At 35.9% G+C, this 21,369-nt stretch overlaps 1 protein-coding gene across 1 annotated transcript in view; it reads right to left on the bottom strand.

The window, feature by feature from the left end:
• The window catches only part of SLC25A21 (solute carrier family 25 member 21), a 231,485-nt gene that overhangs the window by 4,300 nt on the left and 205,816 nt on the right, over positions 1–21,369 (bottom strand). Inside the window, exons 4-7 of the mRNA XM_021542713.3 lie at positions 17,373–17,439; positions 11,100–11,159; positions 8,538–8,645; positions 4,336–4,500 (exon numbers count right to left, since the gene is read on the bottom strand). Coding sequence (XP_021398388.1) covers positions 4,336–4,500; positions 8,538–8,645; positions 11,100–11,159; positions 17,373–17,439 — 400 coding nt within the window. The remainder of the gene's footprint in view (positions 1–4,335; positions 4,501–8,537; positions 8,646–11,099; positions 11,160–17,372; positions 17,440–21,369) is intronic.

Here is a 21,369-nt window from a genome sequence, read left to right as displayed (position 1 = left end):
CACGGTTAAAGTTAGAAGTAGATTAGAAATGCATCTAAAAACTTCTTTGCTCACTCACAGTTCACAGTTCAACTGGGTTTTATTTGATCTTTTAGAAAGACCTCCTACTTTGGCATTTCAATGACATCAAAGAACCCAGGGTTTATCTGGGACTCAAAGTCCCTTGAAGCAGGTTTAATCCTATTTCTCTAAGTAGTGGAAGTCACAGGCAAGTGTGTTTCAGAACATTTCCTATTCATATAATTTAGTTTTGCTATTGGTTTTTAACAGGACACTTTTTTGCTACATCAGATTCTTTATATGCAGCTTACTTTTGTCATGAAAGTGCTTTAGTTATAGAAAATCATCATTAAAATAACAAAGGATCTTGTCATGTTATAACATCAGCATAATGTTAAAATAAGACAGTTTTTTGTTTTCTAAACCTGTATGTTCTTAAATGAAAAAGAAACCAAGAAAGAAGTTTTTGTTTCTAGATTAGCAACAAGAAAAATAAATTAAAACTTCTATAATATACATTGGATGAAGCCCATACAGGTGTTAAGAAAGAAATGTCAAAATCAACAGAGCTCTTTATTACTTGCAGAAAATCTCATGCCTTGATTTCACAAAACATGAAACATACTGATTAATAACTTAAAAAAATAGAATCGCTTGTCATCCAAGAATTGTAGCTCTTTTTTAAGCAAAGATCTTAGAAAAAAAACCCCAAAACCATTGATTCTGTACATATGGTGATTTAAATGCAAATGGAATAAAGCCAATGTTTCTAGTATCTAGATAAGAAGACCCCTTTTGCCCAAAAGGGGCAAAACTAGACTCACAAAACTAGACTCTAACCAAATGTACAGTTGTCAACGCCAGTTTTCTGTAACTTGATTTTTTTATCATAAACCTCATGGGAAAGATTTTTCTATGAAAGCCATCAATGTAATATCTGGATAATGTCATTAGTATAAAAATTCAATATGAATTTAGGTGTCAAAAATTAAAAGTAATCTTTTTCTAAAAGCTGAGCTTAGCGACTCTGAGGTTATTCCACTACTCCTTCTGATTCTGTCTTCTTCTAAATCACCTTGGCTTACTAGTTCTTCCAGTCCATTGCACCACATCCACTTTCCACTCTCTCTTCCTACATAAAACTTCTATGTTGGCATGGATCTGAAAGCTACTAAAATAAAACTATTGTCTGCTATTTTACTCACCAAGCTGAACAGACCATTTGGGTTTCCCATCTCTTCTTTGCCTGTGGATGTTCAGAGCCCCTTTCAAGACAATGCACTGCTCAGTGCCCTGGTCTGATGCAGCAGCCCTTGTAACAGGAGGCACCACTGCAGGCTGGGGCTGGCAGTGCCCAACTTGAAATGAGTCCTGCAGTTGGCCACATTTCAAAGAGGGCTTTTAACTGGTGTGAGGAAATTTCATACTGCTGAGAAATGTGGCAGCCACTTGGAAGTGGTAGTTAGCAAAGATTTAAATGAAACTAATGTTTAAAAGCAAATCTAATCATGATAAAAATTGCAAAGTGAAGGCTGCTGGACACCTATCAAATGCATTATAAAAGTAGATGCCATTTGAAAAATAATTTCATTGATGGGGTAGAGGCATAGGTACTAATTCTCTATGGATGGTACATTAATGGCCACTGAAAGAAATCTGGCTTATTCAATTTTCAGTAAACAAAGCACAAGGTTGGCTGTAAATGATCTGTTTAGCAGAATAGACTGAAAGTATGAAAAATTATTCATTATGGATATTTACAACCCACACATGTCATTGATACCATTTGACCACTTAACCTACAATATTTATTGTTTTTGGCAAAATAGGCAGCAAACATCCCTAACTGGGATGCAAATGTAATGCATGATTTAGCTGACAGCTAAAAGGCTCATTCAAAGATTTTAATACATTTTCCACTTATGTTACAGATGATGGACAGCAAATACATAGTCAATAGTCAAAATTATTTCCCAAGTGTAGTATTCTAATTTTTATAATTTATAATTTTTATATATTATAATTTTAATGTAATTGTCAATATTACAAGACTGGCTTTAAGACTTTTTTTCTGGCAAAATATACAAAGTTAACAAACTAGATTTTGTAATGAAATCAAGTATGTGAGAAATCTAGACAAATTAAGAACGGTTTAATATTTTTCAGACTAACTACAAACCAACTTCTACCAAATTCCTTCTATAGGTTTGATAACTGTAAGACTCTAGTACCTGCCCACTGACAGGAGAGATTTGTTACAAGTCATAAATTATTGTCAAATACTTCCATTTAGCAGTCACTGAAGTGAAATTCAATGCACATAAGTACCTGAGACATAATGTTGGCTAGCACCAGCCAGATGAGGCCTGATCTATGTCTTAAATTCAGAGTGAATTTTGCATTGATGTTAATGGGAGTTTGATCAGAATTATTGGCTATATCTCTCTGTACAGACTGTCTATGCCACTGATGCTGGCTGGCCTAGAGAGTCCTCTTAGCTTTATTAGCACTACAGAATGCTATCACCATTCAAAACTGGCTGCATGAAGCCAGCCCATTAGCAAGGGCTCCTTGCCTTCGCTGGTTCCTAAGCCACACCCGGGAACTGTGCTGGCTGGCCAGGGCCAAAGCTGTGCCAGGGAATGTTTAACAGCACAGGCGGCTGAGTTTCAGCATTGCCACTCCATTTACTAGCACAGATTAGCCACTGTGCAAGCCACCATGTAAGGCACTGTGCACTGGTTAAGCACCAGGCAAACCTCACCAATTATTTGCAGTTAATCCCACACTGATTAAATTGCTTTTTGATTTTGCTAATATTTGAAGACAGCTGGGACACCGGCTGACACTGAAGTGTTTTCCCTTTTGTTTTCTACATATATTTAAACCCCTGTTGTAATGTTAAAATGTTTATGCATTATACAAAATCTGTATAAAGTACTAATTTCCTTTAGATCATAAAGCTATGAATCTTTCTAATAATGTAATACTTGTTTCCTATTTTTTGAAATCTGAAAGGCTAGGAAAGCATACTTATGCCAAACACTATTACTATTCAATTCCTATGAAAGAACATTTCCCGTGATTCCCATAAAAGCTACACACTAGTCTCTGTCCTTACCTGCATATTTTCCTGAATATTCTGTATAGTGATTATAAATTTTTAATCTTTTGATCAACACAAAAGTGTTTGCTCCCATCTTAGTAACAAGCTGTGCCTGTGCCTTGAATTTTTAGAATGTGTGACTAAAGTACACTGTAAAATATGCTTAGATACACTGTAAGAAACTTGTAGAAACTTGTGGGTCAGCTGCTCCTGAACAATTCAATTTACTGTAATAATCTCCAAATAAGAAGTGGAGGTTTTCTCCATTTACACAACGTTGCCAACAAAAATACCAGGCTACTCAGAAGTGCAGAAAAAAAAGGTGTTACTTCATATGGGAATAGAAACCTATCCCTTTTGATGTGAATGGCACCTTCTTACATGTATATCACTACATATTACACCTGTGACTGTTTAACTGTCATCATGTAAAAATCACATTAGTGAAAACAGACTTCAGTAAGTAGCATACTGGAATCATTAATAAACCATTAGTTGTTTCTCACACAGTCATTTAGAAAGTTGCTGATATGACCACATTTTCATTTGTAAAATTTCCTTTTGTTGTAAAGGGAATGTTTGCTTCCTTTGTTATTTAAAGTAATATAGGACTATCAAAATTCTTTAAGTGAAATTACAGCTATAATGATTTTTTAATTTAATTATAAATTATATAAAGTCCCTGTGCATGACTCTTTACATCCTGTTTTGGACTATCTCTCTCCCATAAGGATGAAACTTCCCTGTCATCCTTCAATACTAGGTTGAACTCTCTTTTGAATAAATAGGTCCAGTGCCTGCCCAGAATAACCTACATCCTTCAGCTCAGCCACCTCTGCAAGCTTAGCCCCTATGTGAATACTGACAGAAGTTCTAGAAACTGATATTTCTCTTCTAAGCCAGTTTGCCACAAAAAAATTTGCATACATACCCAACATAAGCACAACATGTCTGTATCTCATTTGCTGCCTTTTTGCACTGCTACCCTGCTATAAAGGGACATTCATAAAAACAATAATTCAAATATGACTACACTCAACTTTACTTAAAAAGTGAGACGATCGAGTCCTTAATTTGCTTCCATTAAAATGCTATGGATTTCTGCAAGACAGAACTAGGTTAGTCACTGTTTATCACTAAATACCACAGCTTTGCACATATAAATAGGGTGTGAATGAAAATGTCAAACTTCTTATCTGATTGTCTATTGCATTGTATGAAGAACTTACGTTATTGACTGGAAGAATGTTTTTCACATTGAAGTAGAATCCAAAGTAAACCATGTTAAAAACTCCGTGACGGCCCAGTGTTGCAGTAAGGCCTTTGTTGAGTCCTTGGAAGCCCAGACCACCGCTTTTAATGATCTGCTGAGCTTGAACAAAGCTAGATGGTTGCTACACAAGTTAAGCAAAAGAAGGAAGAGATCATCTTTGCAAAAAGAAAACAATAAACAAAGCATCATTTCCATGCTGTTGACAAACACAGTGTTCCCAATTCTTGTAATTTTATAATAAGGATCACCATATTTGTTATTTTCTCCTTCCTGTGACCAATAAAAACCACAACTTTAATTAGAAAAAGATTCCTCATTTTTCTGATTGCAGAATAAGATGAAAGCAGGACTTCAGCACTGTAAAAGAGTAGTACTGTAAAAGAGTAGTACTGTAACAGATTTTCATTTCATAAAAGGCAAAAAGGAAGAAACTCCCTCATATCAGACAGAATCTGCCTGACTACATGCATCTTTGATCTTTTTTTGAATATACTGTGATATTCAGGATTACCTATTCCCCTTCTGAATATTTTACATTTTTGGTAGCCTTATAGAAATATTACTTTCAAAAAGTTGTTGAATAGAGTTTGGCTTTCTCCAAAGCATAAAGCCAAAAAAAGCCATAAAGCCATAAAGCTCTGGGTAATCAAATCTATAATTAGAAAGGCAAAACATGACTTCCACTAGGAGGTTCAAACATGAAAATATAGACAAATTTTGACTACACCAGTATGAATACCACTAATTTCAATACACTTATTTGTTTAATAGCTTTCCATTTCAAAATATCACTGTGGTAGATCAACAGCATCAGACAAATGATGCTACTATATCTGACCCAGCATATGACTGCTTTTTTAGGTGACCAACGAGCTTAATCTTTAATACAAAGTTTCATTTTGTTTTTTCATATTTTGCAACTAATATTACCCTGTTAATGCTCGGCATATATTTTACTAGAGTTTACTTTTCTATCTACTCCCAAGAATTCAAGTCAGAATCTATTCTAAAATGGAGATACTAAACATGGGTACTAACAATAACATCCTTTTTTGTGCTCCAAAATGGACATTAGATCTTTAAGAAATAATACAGCAACCTTCAATATTAAGGTATCCCTTAGTATCCCTTGTCTTGAGTGTGGATTTACTCATGCCTCAGAGGGGAAGCCTATCACTTGCTGAACATCTGAGGTGGGATTAATAAATCCAAATATAGACACATGCAATGTCTACACCTGACTTCCCTTTTCAGTCCTTTAGTAACAAAGAGGACTCTGGCAGCACTTCCCTTTTACCAAAGGAGGTGTCATCATGTCAACTGACCAAGCCATAGAAGGTCTGCGGTTCATCATTGATGATGGAAGGACCTTAGACAGAGGAATTTATTGTACAAACATCTGTAGTTAATGCATTTACACAGCTGTTGACTCTAATTTAATATAGACCTGTTCAGTGGAATCTGGAGTCAGATTCTTCTCATCATACGGCAGAAATTGTATTTGTTTAATTAATCATAACTCTTATGTCAGGTGAGAAGATTTTCATCATCACACCAACTTCTATAGCCAGTGAGTTATCCAGTGCCACAGGGAAAGGGAAAAAAAAAAAAAGAAAAAGAAAATGAAGCAACATAGTGTTGGACTTCTTGCAGTCTACTTTAACAAAAAGCCACCACTATTTTTACCCACAGCAATCCACATTACAAAAGGGCTGATACGTGATTTATAGTGGCCTTCCTCTTTAAATCTATCAACCCTGGAAAGATGATCTGCTACCACAGAACAATTCAGCTGTCACCGCAGGGTGTGAATATTTGCTTTGGGGGTGTGCTGGAGTCTGGGTGTGAGTGTATGTGCTCATGCTCTTCCTTGTTCCTTTTAAACAAGATATATTTATTATTTCTATACAATAGTCAAAGAACTATGTGAACTGCTTTAGGTTTCATCATGTAGTATGAAAGCTCCACAATGGGATAGGTACACACTTTACTTAAACCTTTTAGAAAAACAGTGCATGGTAATGCCTTATGCTGTATAATATAACCTCTGGACATGCTTCTTCCAATGGGCTTGAGTTTACATGCTTTATTGTGGAATGTTCTTTAACATTTTCTTAAAGAGAACTTGATGTCAAAGTATTAAGTCACTGGAGTTTTTTTTCTAATTTACAGCAAATTTTGAAGTTTTAACACTTTAGAAAGATATATTAAAAATTAACATCTGTGATATAACAATCATTGTGATTAAAGAACTTAATTTATCTTGGATTTTTCTCCCTAGAGCAAGTAGGTAATATTTTCAATGTAAACTAGGTTTCTAGTAGAGTCCAAATACCATTCTGTCACCATTTTATTTGTTTAATAATATATTATTATTTGAATTTTGTGAAATTTTGCATTTAAATTAAATTAGAGAATATTCACCTGAACAAAAAAACCTCAGAATTATTTTGGACAGCTACAGTTTGATTATTGTATTATTCTGAAGGTGATCAAGTAAGGGATTCTGTAACTAAAGGAAATAATTTGCTAAAATTTACAAACTAAACCACCCCAGACTTTGTTATAAATTTTGCAGTAGAGAAAAAATTAAAACATATGAAGTGAAAGGATACATTGGTCTTTTGCAACTTTACAAGGAATAGTTTGTTCAAAATATAATGGTGGTTTGTTTATACTTAAAAGCAGAGGGTTTTTAAAGCTAGGATAATTACATATTCACAACTGTGAAGCAGAAAGATCCAGAATATCTGCTTAGTTCACTACTGCTGGAGCAGTGATAGTTCATAATTTTTATCACATCATCTTCTTGAGAGACAGATCCTCTCGCATATTGCTTTTTCCTACTTTCAGTCTCTCTCCTTCCAGGATCCTAAACATTTTACTCCTGCTCTGCAGTATTTGTCTGTTTAGTGGCTTTGCTGCCCAAGTTTAAAAATTGTCTAGACTGGGGACTTGCAGCAAATAAATATGTCTTTCATATGCATTAAGAACCAAACAGGAGTTTACCAAACATTTTAAAATTTATTCTGGAAGAAAATGCTTTTCTGGGTTACTTATGGAGTAGGAACCAGTTACTTTATGATATTTGGAATTCAGTAGCTGTATTTTTCCAGAGTGTACCTGAGGAACTTGGCCCCAACAGATTATGTAAATGGTCAGGCCATAAATCTCTTTACTGTACACCCCCCAAAACTGTTCAATTTATGCAGACTAGCTCTACAAGGCATGCAAGTACTAACTCAGTCAAAACATTATAGTAGAATATGCAAAAATCATGTCCCACCAGGGATTCAGCCAACCTTTTCATGTGAACGCTTATATGACTTGTCACTTCTACCATGGTACAGCTGATTTCTCAAAAGATTTCTCAAAAGATGATATGACAATTTTTGTTTTTATTAAATGAGAAAAGGAAAAAAGAACTTCATTACTGCCTTCCTTCCCTTTATCCTGGAACATGTTCTGCATTAAAATTAGTAGAAGCTAGTGTATTCCTGAGAACACTTGATTTTCATGAATCACTGTTTTCCAGTTTAATATTTTTGCCCTTTCAGTAGTACCCAGAGTCATGGACAATGTTTTGTACAATGACTTCTTTGGATGAAACAATATTTGAATAACAAAAGTCTGAAGTTAAGCAAGAATTTAAATTATCAATGTACTTGTTATATAACAATTTTCCAGTTTGTGCTAATAAAAGTGAAGTCTTGTAAGTAATTTCATCCAAGAAACATTGCATAAAATACAGCAGCTGGACTCTGTCTAGGGCACAGGGCCATGGTGTTTTATGCTAACCTTCAGTGCTCACTTGAAATCTGGAGCCTGCTGGGGTAATTGTGCTGTGTCCAAGGGGCTCAGATTTGTACTCCTGGGTTACAATTCCTCACAGTGCTGGGTTGCTGGCTGATTGGGAGAGATGAGGGTGCATTTCAGGCACAGAATATTTACAGGGGAGATGCTGATGCCTCTGACAGTACTGCATGCATCTCTGCATACTTGAAGACATTGTCTATTGGGTCTCTTCCATTTCTGTTGAGCTTGTGGGGAAATCATTTGCATCCACCAATATATTATAGACATTCTGCTCTAAATATGAGCCCCAAAGTGCATTTTGTCCAAAAAAATGGAAAAAGGAGAAGGAAGCAGTTTTCCTACCTCTGTGAAGGAGTTCTGATTGGTCTGTAAGGTAACTTTCACTACTTCAAATGGGTTAACCACAACTGCCTCTGTCAACCCAGATCCCAAGCCAGCAACTGCAAATGCCTAGGAAAGTTTAAATGAAAATTGAGTATTAAGGAGTAATACTTTCTCTACATCAGATGGTGAAACCAAGGGACACAATGCAAACTGCAAAATTACAGTAATGCAGCAGTATTCTATTGCTAAACAACTTGAGCCCTTGATAGATGCTGACAGTTCATGAAGACAATACGACAATAGCCATAAACCATATTCCAAAACAATCAAACCAAAATATCATAGCATTCCATGTCCATGTATTCTCTTTTCAGCTGGAAGGGAAAATACAGTACCAAATGATTATGCAAACATGGAAAAAGTGGCAAAAGAATGTCCTCATGTTATCTTTGGGTAAACTCTGAATAATAACACAAATGTAAGTGCAGTTATGAAGCACTAGAAAAAAAAATCTCTAAACTGAGCATTAAGCACATAACACTAACATATTACCTTAAAATACATGTAAACAACTAAAATAGTTCAGTACTTAAGCAAATGGCACAAGTAGAAGTTCACCTAGTAGTTAAAAATCCTAGAAACATTTATACGGGCATGAGTGGCACATGGGGAAATGTTCATTGCAAGGATGAATTAATTCCATTTACTCAGAAGCTAGTGGCATTTCACTTATAGATATGGAGATATTCACTGCTTTGCTTTCCATCATGGCACAGCATTTTAAAATACCTTCATTTTTTTAAAAGAAAAAATAGTATTAAAATATTTAGATTAATTGAGAAAGTTCAGAGGGGTTAAATTTAATGATCACTTTACACATTTGCTGCCTTCACTTAACATCCCCAAACTCTCTAGGTACTGAAAAAAGTCCCAGGACCAAAATACATTATAATGAATCCATTTGCTAAAATTCAAAGAAACCAATAGTAAGGGAAAAAAACAAGAGTGAGAAAAAACTTACTTAACGCAGAGGGATTTGAGCAAGGACTCCTGAGAGCTCAAGAAAGAGAGGAAGGAAAAGTTAGAAGGGCAGGGACAAGAACCAGTCTTGCTGTCTTTGGAGTGTGTTATTAAAAATTTGATATTTCCAGTAAGATGGGAACATTTCATCATCAACCAGACTGAAGCCAGTAGGAAGATGGTGCTGTATGTATGCATCTGTCTTTTAATAATAAATTGATATGAGGTCTGTTGAGGTACCTAGAAACATTCTGCCTGGCTTAGATCAGGATCCCCCTCAGTCTTTTTTCCCTTCACTACTTTAGGTCCAAAAATGCTTCTATAGTAACAGTAGTGCACCAAAAATGTGAGGGGTTTCTGATTGTTCTAAGCTTTGCTGTATCTGTTCTATGAATCACAGCAGCTCTTGGGCAGCTTGCAAACATGCAATAGTATGTTTACAAGTTTTCAGCCTATTTTTCTTCCTCCCAAAAAAGTGCTGGGGTACCATAGAACCTTCAGCTCTGTTCTTTCCACTTGCTAGAGAACAAGTATCAGTCTTCCTATATACACCTAAGAATGAGAACTGCTGAAAAATACCAGATAAAACAGGAGAGATTGCAAACAGCTATAGGGCCAGTGGAATAATTAAGAGGAAGAGGAAACTTGCTTTAACCTAGTTAATAGAATTCTATGACCATTCACTCACTGCAATTAAAGGGAGATGTAACTGGAAGCAATACTCTTTAAAAAGACTTTAAATTACCAAAACCTTTATAGCACAGCCTTAAAAAGATCAATTGTTTCTTAAAGTTGTGATGTCATCATAATGAAAAATAGATATTTACGATGATTTACATTCTTACACCACAGGAAGCAGTAGCTCTTATAAAAAGTATTTTACTCCTAATGCACAATAGCAGAATTAAGTTCTAAACATGAGAATGCAGTTACACATGCAAGCTGTATCTTTGCATGAAAATATTTCTGTGTATCTGTATGCCCTGCATTTTTTTAAAACCAGTTATTTCTCAAGATTAATTCCTAACTCCACTAATGGACAAGAGAGTTTTGCCATTTACTTCAAAGGAAGTAGCAATTTCTTACCAATAACTTATGTTTCTTTTATAAAATTTTTAAAATAAGACTGAGATCTATGTGGATTTTTTGCTACAGTTGTATGGTGCCTTGGAGAATATCACTGTGAGGTTGAAGTGTTAAACTAGACATGATGACATGAATAAATAAATATTGATAATGTCTGACTTTTTTCATAATTTTGTAAGAATGAAGAATGACAAGATGTATACTGACTTTTCCATGGTAGCTGTTGTTATCCATGTTCATGAATGTTATGATGTTGTAGGGAATTATTTCGAGGACATTTGATATAAAACATTACTTATCAATTTTGATATATTCTTATCAATATTTTCTTATCAAAGGACAAGTTTGTTTTGAAAAACTGGATTGAGATGGACCCTTTAATTTTGGGCTTCTTCTATGGGAGGAAGCAGATGAGACAGACTGTTCAGCAGACACATACTACATCAAAACACAAAGTTCTGTATCCATACATACCAGTCCTGGTGGCAATGACGCATATCCCAGTAGCTTCTTGTATTGTTCAAAGGTAAAAAACTGTGAATAGAAGGTAGATTGAAATTGAACTGAAAGAAATTATTAGTTACTTTTACAAATTAGTAAAAAGCAGACTACAATGGAGTTTCACTTCCTCATATCCTGAGCAGCTACATGCAGTTCTGCAAAATAAACTTAGCCACTTTTATTTCACACTCTCTGTAGCAGAGTTAGATGTGCAAGAGTAAAAAGTCAGGTTTTGGAACTGATTTAATTAGTGTGTCATGCATAATAGCAGGATAAGTGCAATTCAAGTAATGCTTTATCAAAGAGTTCACTTATATAATATAGGACCTATTTTAAATACATTTTTATAAACATTTTCTCTAGCATTAACTTTCATAAACTAGTTTAAATGTAGTAGTGGATATTACATTTTTCTCAAGAAATTACCCCCATGTCCTTAATGTAATGTGATGAAATTGCTTTTGCATTTCTCAAACACTAGTCTGCTTCTCATCAGAAAGATATAATTGTGGATTTTGAAGATGGAAATTCTGCCATTTTTATAATCTTCTACTGTCAACAGGCACATTTCTTTTCCTGTTCTTTTTTTACAAATGAATCTTTCATTCAATTGTCTGCTTTCAGTGGTGCTTCATATTTCTGAGCATCTGCAATCCCTTAGAGGAGGTCTTGAAGGCCTGTACTCATGGGTTTGAATCTAAAGAAAAAATTAAAATCAGATTCACCTGCACCAACATGGTGAAAGGCAAACATTTGCAAATAGCTCACTTTGCAACTGACCATATCTTGACACTCAAACCCATTAGTTTTAAGAATACCTTCTGTGAATTCTTATAAAAATCAACACATAATAAATGAACGGATTTGTTCTTCCAAGAAGAAAGTTTAGAATAACTCTGATTGCACTGAAGACAGGAGGAAGCTTCTTGTTGGCACAGGCAAACACTTTCACTGCCTAGCTCCTTGTAAGTCTAAGATGCATGGGTCAAGATATACTCTAGAGAAAGAGTATGTGTGACATTTTCAAATTATTGGGAAGATGCCCTCTGAAATACAGTACACAATCGAGGCTACTATTTAAAAAACTTGGAATACATCATATTCAAAACACGGTTATCCAGACCATTAAGGAGAACTTAGAGATTATTTTAAGAATGGAGACTGAAGGAGAGTAACTGCTTTCCTTGTTTAGTTTGCAAAAGAGACATTGCAAGAGAATGAAAAACAAGGAAGATATGTAACATAAAGAAGTTAGGTGTAAAAGCAAAATATACTCATAAGCAGAATGTGGCTGGAGATCTGATGCAGCTTTCTTGCAACTAAAAGAGTCCTGAAACAGTCTTCCAATAAGAACAATAGGGGAAAAATTCTTTATGTTTGAAGGTAAGAGTTTAATAACTTTATGAAGGAGATTATAGAACAAACCCCATAGTGTCTTAAATTCATATTCTGCAAACATGTTACTGAAGCCACTGAACAAGCAATCCAGTTGCTATCACATAAGACAGATCTGAGTCCAGTGAAAATGATCTAGCATGAGGATGGCAGAAATTATGGACTAAAAAGAGTAGGTATCTGAATTCTAGGTAACACCAAAAATATTGGAGGTGTTATTCCACATAATTTTCACACATGGACCAACAGAAGGGCCCTAACCACAGCTTGCTATTTGTGAGTCCTGTAATCTGTCTAAGAAATATTCACATCTTTGCATGCAAAATAAAGAGGCCTTTACACAGCATATCAGGTATGATGGGAATGAAGAACAAAAATCTGTCACAGTTCCACCAAGACTGCATCAGTACAGGTTCATATCTTCTAGTACAAGAGCTTTCACATCCCAGTCTAGCAAAAGTAAATAGCCAGGACTTTTAACTTTCCTGTTTGTTTTCCAATGTTGACCTATAACATCTGATTAGTTCCGAGCAAGCTGGTTCAAATGCAGGTGGGATCCTTGGAAAGTTGGGGAATTCTGTGACCATTGTGTCCACACAACATCCACTGATGCACGAGACAAACCAAACTGTTTCACCACAAGAGGAAGGCAATGAGCCATGAGGCCAATGGAGATGTGGGAATCATAAGAAACATAAGGGAATAGAGTTTTTAAGACGAGAAAGATTGTGTGGCCTGTGCTGAATCTCAGCCAAAGAAGACAAGCTCTGTCCCTCACGGTTCAGTACTACAGACCTATCAGAACAAAACAGCTATTCCATAAACTACATGTACAGGAACAAAAGTAATAAGCAGCACATTTTCATTTGAACTTGTTTAGAACCTTGTCCTATGGCAAAGTCAATAAAATTTTTCAATCAAGACCTGCTTCAAATAAAAAGTCACTGGAATCATACCAAAACCATTGGAGAATTGGGTGTTAATGTGTTAATAATGCCTCTGACTTAAAGCAAGAAGGAATATGTATACATAAGCAAAATTGGGTTGTTAAATTCTGGAAACTGATGGGCTGATACTCTAGTCACTGGATGGATTTTTTTTTTTTATATCCTCAGTTGGGATTACTGTATCACTTTACAGAAAAGGTCCTAGAATTGGGACCCAGATTTTGACTGCCCTCCAAAGAGTGTAAAGATTGAACATTAATCTTGCAAGCATCTTGCAAATATGTTTAAAATTTTTGCATTGGCCTTGACAATAACAAAAAAAGATTGAAGTGTTACTTTAGCTCTATCTTTTTGAAGGTATAATAAAGGTCTAACAAGGTGGGAGGGTAATCTGCTTCATTGAACTAAATTAATTTCTTATTGTGATAAAATTTGCTTTATTCTCTCTCCAGCATCTTTCTAGACATTGTTACCCTCTTAACCTTTAATGGAATTTCTGGTATTCCTTAATGTTTTCCATAGTGTTACAGATCTGTAAAATAGTTGTAATAAAGGCAGAATTACATTACCCAGCAATTTTTTTGGTCTTTAAAATGTTACCTTAAAAATCAATAGCTTCCTAGAGTCATAAATAAAATAACTACTTAATAGTAACTATGCTTTAAATAATTTTTAAAAGAAAAAAATCAATAGCAATAAAATTTAATAGAAATGTTGCTGGGTGTACTAGAGTGGCTAGTATTCATACAATTTTTCAAGAAACAAAGATTTCATACTGTATCATATGACTTTATATATGTCCACCAAAAATGTTTTTAAAAACACAGCATAATATGTCTTTTCCTCTACAGTTGTATTAAGTTAATAGCTTTGTACAAAGAAAAAATTTCTCAGAATAAACGTATTTAAAACATGCTTTTGTGTATATAGTAACCAATATTGTCCATCTGGCAAAGATACACTTTAATTGAAGTTACACAGAAAATAGCCACAGTACTTACCAGATGTCTCAATAACTCTAAGATAAAAATATATGCTTAAAACAAGATGTCTGGGAACACATGAGCAATATAAATTTGCCCCAAAAGTTCATCTGTTAACCATTGTATTGGCATCATCATTTCTTTCCTCCAAGTTCAATCTAACAGAAAGTTATAAACTTTGACTTTTCATCTTCCAGAAATACCAGCTTTCTTTTTAGAAGGGAAATAAAAAGAGAGAAAAAAAAGAAATAGCAAGACAGACATGAGAACGTAGTTGACTAAAAACGAAGCTGTATCTTCAACACTTAACTGCAAAACTGGGGCTAAATAACTTCATTTTAATAGCTTTATTTTTACTTGCAAAAATACACACCAGATAAATACAATGTTTCAGGAACACAAGTACATTTCTTAGTACAAAATCTCCCTTTTCTATTCTCTACATACTTTTATGACATTATAACTAGAAGCTTTCAAAAAACTTCATTACAAACATAAAAAGAAGCTACTGGAACCTAGAAAATGCCTCTTTTCCTTTTGTACTTTCTCAAATCTCAGAATCATTGGCCTGAATTTCACTAGTCATTTAGGCAGTGGAGAAGGGACAGCTTGAGTCTTGTTTAGCTGAGGAAAACCATTAGAAGAATAAATGTTGGAGGGTGGGCTAAAGGAAGCAATGACTTCAAATAGCCAAATAAGGTTAGTGGAAATCTGAGATAGGCTGGATTCTCTTCAGGTCATAGCATGGGTATGTACAAATTCCACTTTGAATGCTAAAAATTGTACTGGCATATGACATCTTATATTGAATTGTTTAATTATACAGGTTCTTACAAGGGCCTTATTGTTCAGCCCTGTGCTGTCACTGAATTCTTCTAATGTAGAATACAGCTGATGTCTTAAAAAAGTTATCCTGATGTCCTTGGAACAGCAGTAAATTTAAAGGAATAGTAAAATATAATATAGTAAATAATAAAATAATTCAACTATTTAATTAAAATCCTCACATGTTTAGCATTTAAGGTTGATTCTCATGTTTGCAGAAAACTCAGCTCTCACATAAATGTCCAAGAACTTCGTAGAAAGAATCCTACAAAGAGAGGACAAGTAAGACATTAAAGGGGCCTGAGCTTTTTATGTACAAGAGTTTGAGAGAATTGAGTCTGTTTAGCCTGGAGACAAGAAAGCTAAGGTGATTTAATTCGATCTTCCACCATCCAAATTTTATACGGGAGTCAGATTTTCTCAGAGGCTGACAACAGAAGCATGAGAGGCAGCACACAAAGGTTGCAACAGGAGGATTTGGGCTGGGTATAAGGCAAAATTCTTCACAGAGGAGGAGCACAGAGAGGCTGCAGTCTTCATCCTTTAAGATTTCAAAATTCAACTAGACAAGGCATCTGAACATCCTGATCTAACCATGAAGTCAGGTCCGCTTTGAACAGAGATCCTTCCCAACTTAAAATCTTTTCATGATTTTATATTATACTGAATATCATGGGGTTTAAGCCAATTTAATCAATTTGAATAAAGGAAAGTGATTTGAAGTTTATGAATGACTCAAATTGGTAGGAGAAATCAAATGGGTTAGTATTTTAACTAAATATATGCTGGAATCTAAAAAGCACAGTCAGATTTCCTTTATCCTGTTTCAAATGAAATTCAATGGAGAGACAAAGGAAACATCACAATACAAAGAAAGCAAGTTATTAGGAATCTTCTAAATATTACCCATCTATTCCTCACTGCCACTTTGCCATTAAACAGGACTTTAGTTTTCCTTGTTTTATTAAATAGTTTTGAGATAAGTGACATATGTCACTTGCATCTAAAATGCCAGTGCAAACATGAAGATGACATTACCAGAACTCCTTTAGGATTCTGTTACAAGGTCACATCCTGTCACTTTATACAAATATTATTCTTCTGTAAAGGAATTGGAATGTGAATGATTAATTGCAGACTAAGGACCAGAATCATATGCAGCCTTTTTAGAAAGAAGAAAACAAAAATAAAGAAAGGAAAATCAAGACATTCTGTATAATAATTGCTTTTAGACATATTTGGTGCAACTATGGAAACTTCAAAGTTCTGAAGTAAAAGACTAAGAAATATTTGCTCATAACACAATGGCTACTTTGATAGATTTAGAACTTTAGAATGATGTGCTTAATAATTAGGTTTTAATTAAAAAGGTTGAATGGCTCAACTGAAAAAAATTATGTATTGACGTATCTTACTTAGGAATGCTACTAAAATCCTGTTCTACAAATCAAAATAAAGGATAATAAAAGAAAATCAGATCAGCATTTGGCAGAAAATACACTTCAATAGGCAAGTATCTATAACTGTAAGAGAGCTGGAGTAAAATGTTTTGCACAATAAGGAGTTGTATCCATTATAATTTTCAATCTCTTAAAAAGATAGACTACAGAGCAGAGTGCCCTTTGGTGCACAAAAAAACTCTGGGCAGCACTTCAAACCTACTAAATAAGTACTTATTAGTGGCTTCTTTAATGGCTTCTTGTGTTAATTTATTAAGCCATTAGTTGTTTTGCAAGTTGTTAGGCATTTTCAGTAAAACAAAATATGCAAACCAGAGGCAATTATGAGGCAAAAATATAACTTAAAAGATTTTATTAATTCTGTCAAAATAAAATAATGACAATTGTTTTTTCAGTAACATTTGATACACAGGTCAAAATTAGCTTAACATTTATGAGACTTAGCCTACACTTCTTAATCAAGGACGGTTTTTATTGTGCTATCAACAGGAAACTTTCCTCCTAGTAAAAATCAGAGGATTAATATGCCAAATAAGTTTAAGATTCTAATCTCAGCCAGTGGGGGAGAAATAAAATGTTTTACAGCTGCCACTGTCCCCAGTTATACTTTTAAGGGAGGAAGCATGGGGTTTTTACCTTCACTGCCCTTTTGGGTGTCTCAGCCAAGACAGGAGGAAGTATTCCTTTGTAGAAGCCAAATAATCTATCGAAGAAAAAAAAGAAATTATTTTTGTATGGATAAACAATTTATCAATAACATGCTACCAACTCTATTTTTGCTTTTGAGTAAAGCAGCTAATCTTTCAGCATTTCCAGGCATACAGACAAATAATGATACTCTCTGTTTACTTGTTAAACAACTACTGTGCTACCAATTATATGCTGGTGAGACGATATAAAGAAATCAGCAATGAATATGTAAAAATTCAATCAATTTTTTCTGAAATACAAGAAATTGTATTTTAAAAGTGGGGAACATTTTTGACAATGAAAAAGAAGTATTATTCCATTGTTTTAATTTGCTTAGCACAGCAATGTTTGTATTAAAAACTGAATAGAGATTTGGAAAAACCTGTGACTTCAGCAAGCTGCATACAAAACCACTGCTTTCTCATTTTCAGATGCTAGCTCAGACATATTTTGAAGTTTAATTTTAAACATGACTCAAAATATAAGAAGCTTTTTTCTTTTAGCAACTTAGATTTAACTCAAGTTACCTATTCAGAGATCCATGACAGAACGCATGTATTTCATCTTGGAAAAAAACATTTGGGTGTTATCTTGTCACTGTATGTGTGTATATATCTCTCTATCTATCTATCTATCTATCTATCTATCTATCTATCTATCTACAACCTGCTACATGCCAGCAGACATGGCATTTGCAGGCTGCCTGAGCTCTGCTTACAAGGTCAGTGTAGATACATAATGCTGGGTCTTGGGAATGCTTTAAATGACAAGCAGTTTTAAAAATCCCCACGTTGGGTCGAAAAAGAGACAGTCCTTGTCTGCTAGGCCTGCACACTAACTTGGATAGTGCATGGTGAGAGTTCAGAAAGGCATTTAATGGAATCACCAAGAAGAACCATAGAATTATTAAGGTTGGAAGAGACCTTAAAGATCACCCAGTCCAGCCATCAACCCAGCACTGTCACTGGTACCCCATAACCACTAAACAACATCACCCAGACACCTCTTGACTAACAGCTTAATAAATTAACACATGCATTAACTCTTTGTGTTCTAACAAAGTTAGAACTGTGGTCTAACCAGTGCTGAGTAGGGGAGAATGAAGTAAACACCGTCCTTGACCTGATGTTAGCTAAAGCAGCCTGCTGAAGGAGCCCAGGATATCAGCAGTCCCTTTGCTTGCAGGCCATATTGCTAGCTCGTGCCTAGCTTAGTGTCCATGAGGACCTACAGGTCCTATGCTGTAAATCTGCTTTCCAGCTGATTGGCCCTGAATATAACAGTGGTGTGTGGTTTATTTTCCCTCACACACAGGACTTCATACTTTCCCTTGCCAAACTCCATGAGGCTCCTGTCAGACCATTTCTCCAGCATGTCAAAGTCCACCTGCCTGGCAGTACAACCCTTTGGTATTACAGCCACTGTCCCACATTTGAATCATCAGCGAACTTGCTGAGGGTACACCCTGTCCCATCTTTCAGAATATTAATGAAGATGTTGAACAGAGCTGGATCTAGTACTAACCACTGGAGTACACTGTTAGTTACTGGCCTCTAGTTAGACTTTGTACCACTGACCACCACCCTCTGGGTCATTCAGCCAGTTTTCAATCCACCTCAGTAAGCACTAACAGAAGCTTTTGGCATCTTGTACCAAGCTCAGCTCCAGGTAGGCTTTGATTTCCCTAACCAAGTCTCTGCATGTTCAGCCTGTCTCATACTCCTCTCTTGTTACCTGTCCCTGTTTCCACCTTCTGTATGCTTTGATTTATGTTTGAGTTTTGCCAGGAGCTCCTTGTTCAACAACACAGGCCTCTTGAGATCTTTGCCTGACTTTCTGCATTCTGGCATGAACGTGAGTGGAGGTGATCCTTGAATATTTTGTAGGTTTCCTGGACCCCTCTTCCCTCCAGAGCCCTTTATCATGGGACTTTTCCAAGCAGACCTCTGAATAAGTGACAGTCTGCTGGAGTCTAGGCCTGTGAACTTGCTTTTTACCCTGCTCCCTCTTCTCAGGATCTGAACTCCACCACCTCATGGTCACATGTCAAAAGAAAACAATGAAATTCATATTCCCCATGTGAATTTAAAATACTATAAATGCTGCAAATACTACCAAGGCTCGCTTTGACCATCACCCCAGTGAGTCCTTCTTCATTTATGTGTTAGAGCTCCAATGAAACACTTCTCATTGACTCTCACTTGTATCAAGAAGTTATCATTAATGCTGCTGGATTGCTTATGCCCTGCAATGTTGTCTCTCCAGAAAATATCAAGGTAGTTGAATTCCCCTTTAAGGATCAGGGTCTGTAAACATCAGGCTGCTTCTGGCTGTCTCTACAGGGCCCCATCTTCTTGTTGTTCCAGGTCAGGCAGCCCATAGTAGATGCCTACCAACAAATCACCACTGTCGATCTGCTTTTTAATCCTTACCCATAAACTCTCATCATTCAACCTCAGGCACTCCAAGCTCCATGCACTCCAGTTGCTCCCTCCTTGTCTTCCTGGCCAGCCATTCCTAAATGGTCTGTATCCCTCCACAGCAGCACTCAGTCCATCCATGGCATCCCTGGGATCCTGACAAGATCCTGCCCCTGCAGCTGCACACGGATCTCCAGTTCCTCATGTTTATGTCCCATGCTGTGTGCCCTGGTGTGCAGGCTCTTCAGAGAGACTTCCTCACTCACATTCAGTGCTCGAGGTGACCCCAGCTGAGCCCTGTTCATTCACGGTGTGTTCCTCATGGTTCACTTCACCCCAGCTGCTTTGCTTGGCAGCCTCTGCATCGCTCCCTCAGAGCTGCGCTAACTCCCCCCTCCCCCAGGACTCCTGGTTTAAAGTCCTCTTTACCAGGTCAGCCACACTGCAGCAGATATGTGTGCAAAGATACCACTCCGCACCTGATATCAGGCTGATCTGCCTATTGTAAGACTGACACTGAAGACTTTCAGCTGGAGGAACCTCTGCTGTGAACCAGGAGAATCTGCAGAGCTGAGTAACCATATTCATGGTTCTATGAATCCCTAAAAAGTGAAGCGATCTGTAAGTGGCTTTTGCTGCTTTATTCCCCGTTCCTATTTGGAAGCAAATCTCTTTATGGAAAACAGACAAGAAGGAGTTAAGGTCTATTCCTATGGAACACATTAAGTTTAGAAATCTAAAAACACATGAAACGTTGAGGATATACATCCATATATGCAATATGTAATTCAGTAAACATGGTAAGAGCTAGCTCAGTATTTAATTATGAGCTGTGGTTAAGGTTTTTTTTCCCTTCCTGATTTGAAATAGAAACAGAAAAAAGGTTAGTAAGCACAGTCAGTGAGATGAAAGGAATAAATAAAAGGAGGAAGTAGAAGACAATGCCATTCCATCACTGCCTATTGTCAACTGACTAATTTTTTGCATAAAGTGTAGTTGCTTTTAGAACCTCCTGTGCCTGAGGTAGAGGACAAGCAGCTGCCCACAACTTTTACAAATAACATTTTACAAATTGTACCCATTAAAGATAGTTATTTCAATCTTTGCAGAGTGAACCATTTATATAATTAAAAAAACTATCATGATAGTAACAAAAACTTGACTGGCTTTGCCAGTCAAAAAGTACATAAACAATGATCTTATACTTCTGCTTTGCTTGGCCAATTGAGTTAGCCTATTTACTCATAGAGTATGAATTTTTTTCAAAGTCATCTAATGAACAGTGATGACATTTCATATTTGAGAGCTATTATCACCTGGACTCAAGCCTTCCTTCAAAAAACTGATCGGAAAAATTATGACAGCAGCAACAGCAATCACTGCAGGGTCTGATAGAAGAAAGAGGAGATGACATCATATCCCTCGCTAGAGACACTGGAAAGAACAAATAAATTTCTAACAGAAACACAGCTACATCTTATTTTGTTTCAGCATTAAGGGTCTAAATGAACATCACCATTCAA

Source organism: Lonchura striata, chromosome 6, assembly GCF_046129695.1.
Source record: "Lonchura striata isolate bLonStr1 chromosome 6, bLonStr1.mat, whole genome shotgun sequence".
Taxonomy (NCBI): domain Eukaryota; kingdom Metazoa; phylum Chordata; class Aves; order Passeriformes; family Estrildidae; genus Lonchura; species Lonchura striata.
The sequence above is the reverse complement of the archived record's forward strand: the minus strand, read 5'-3'. Positions and strand labels throughout refer to the sequence as shown.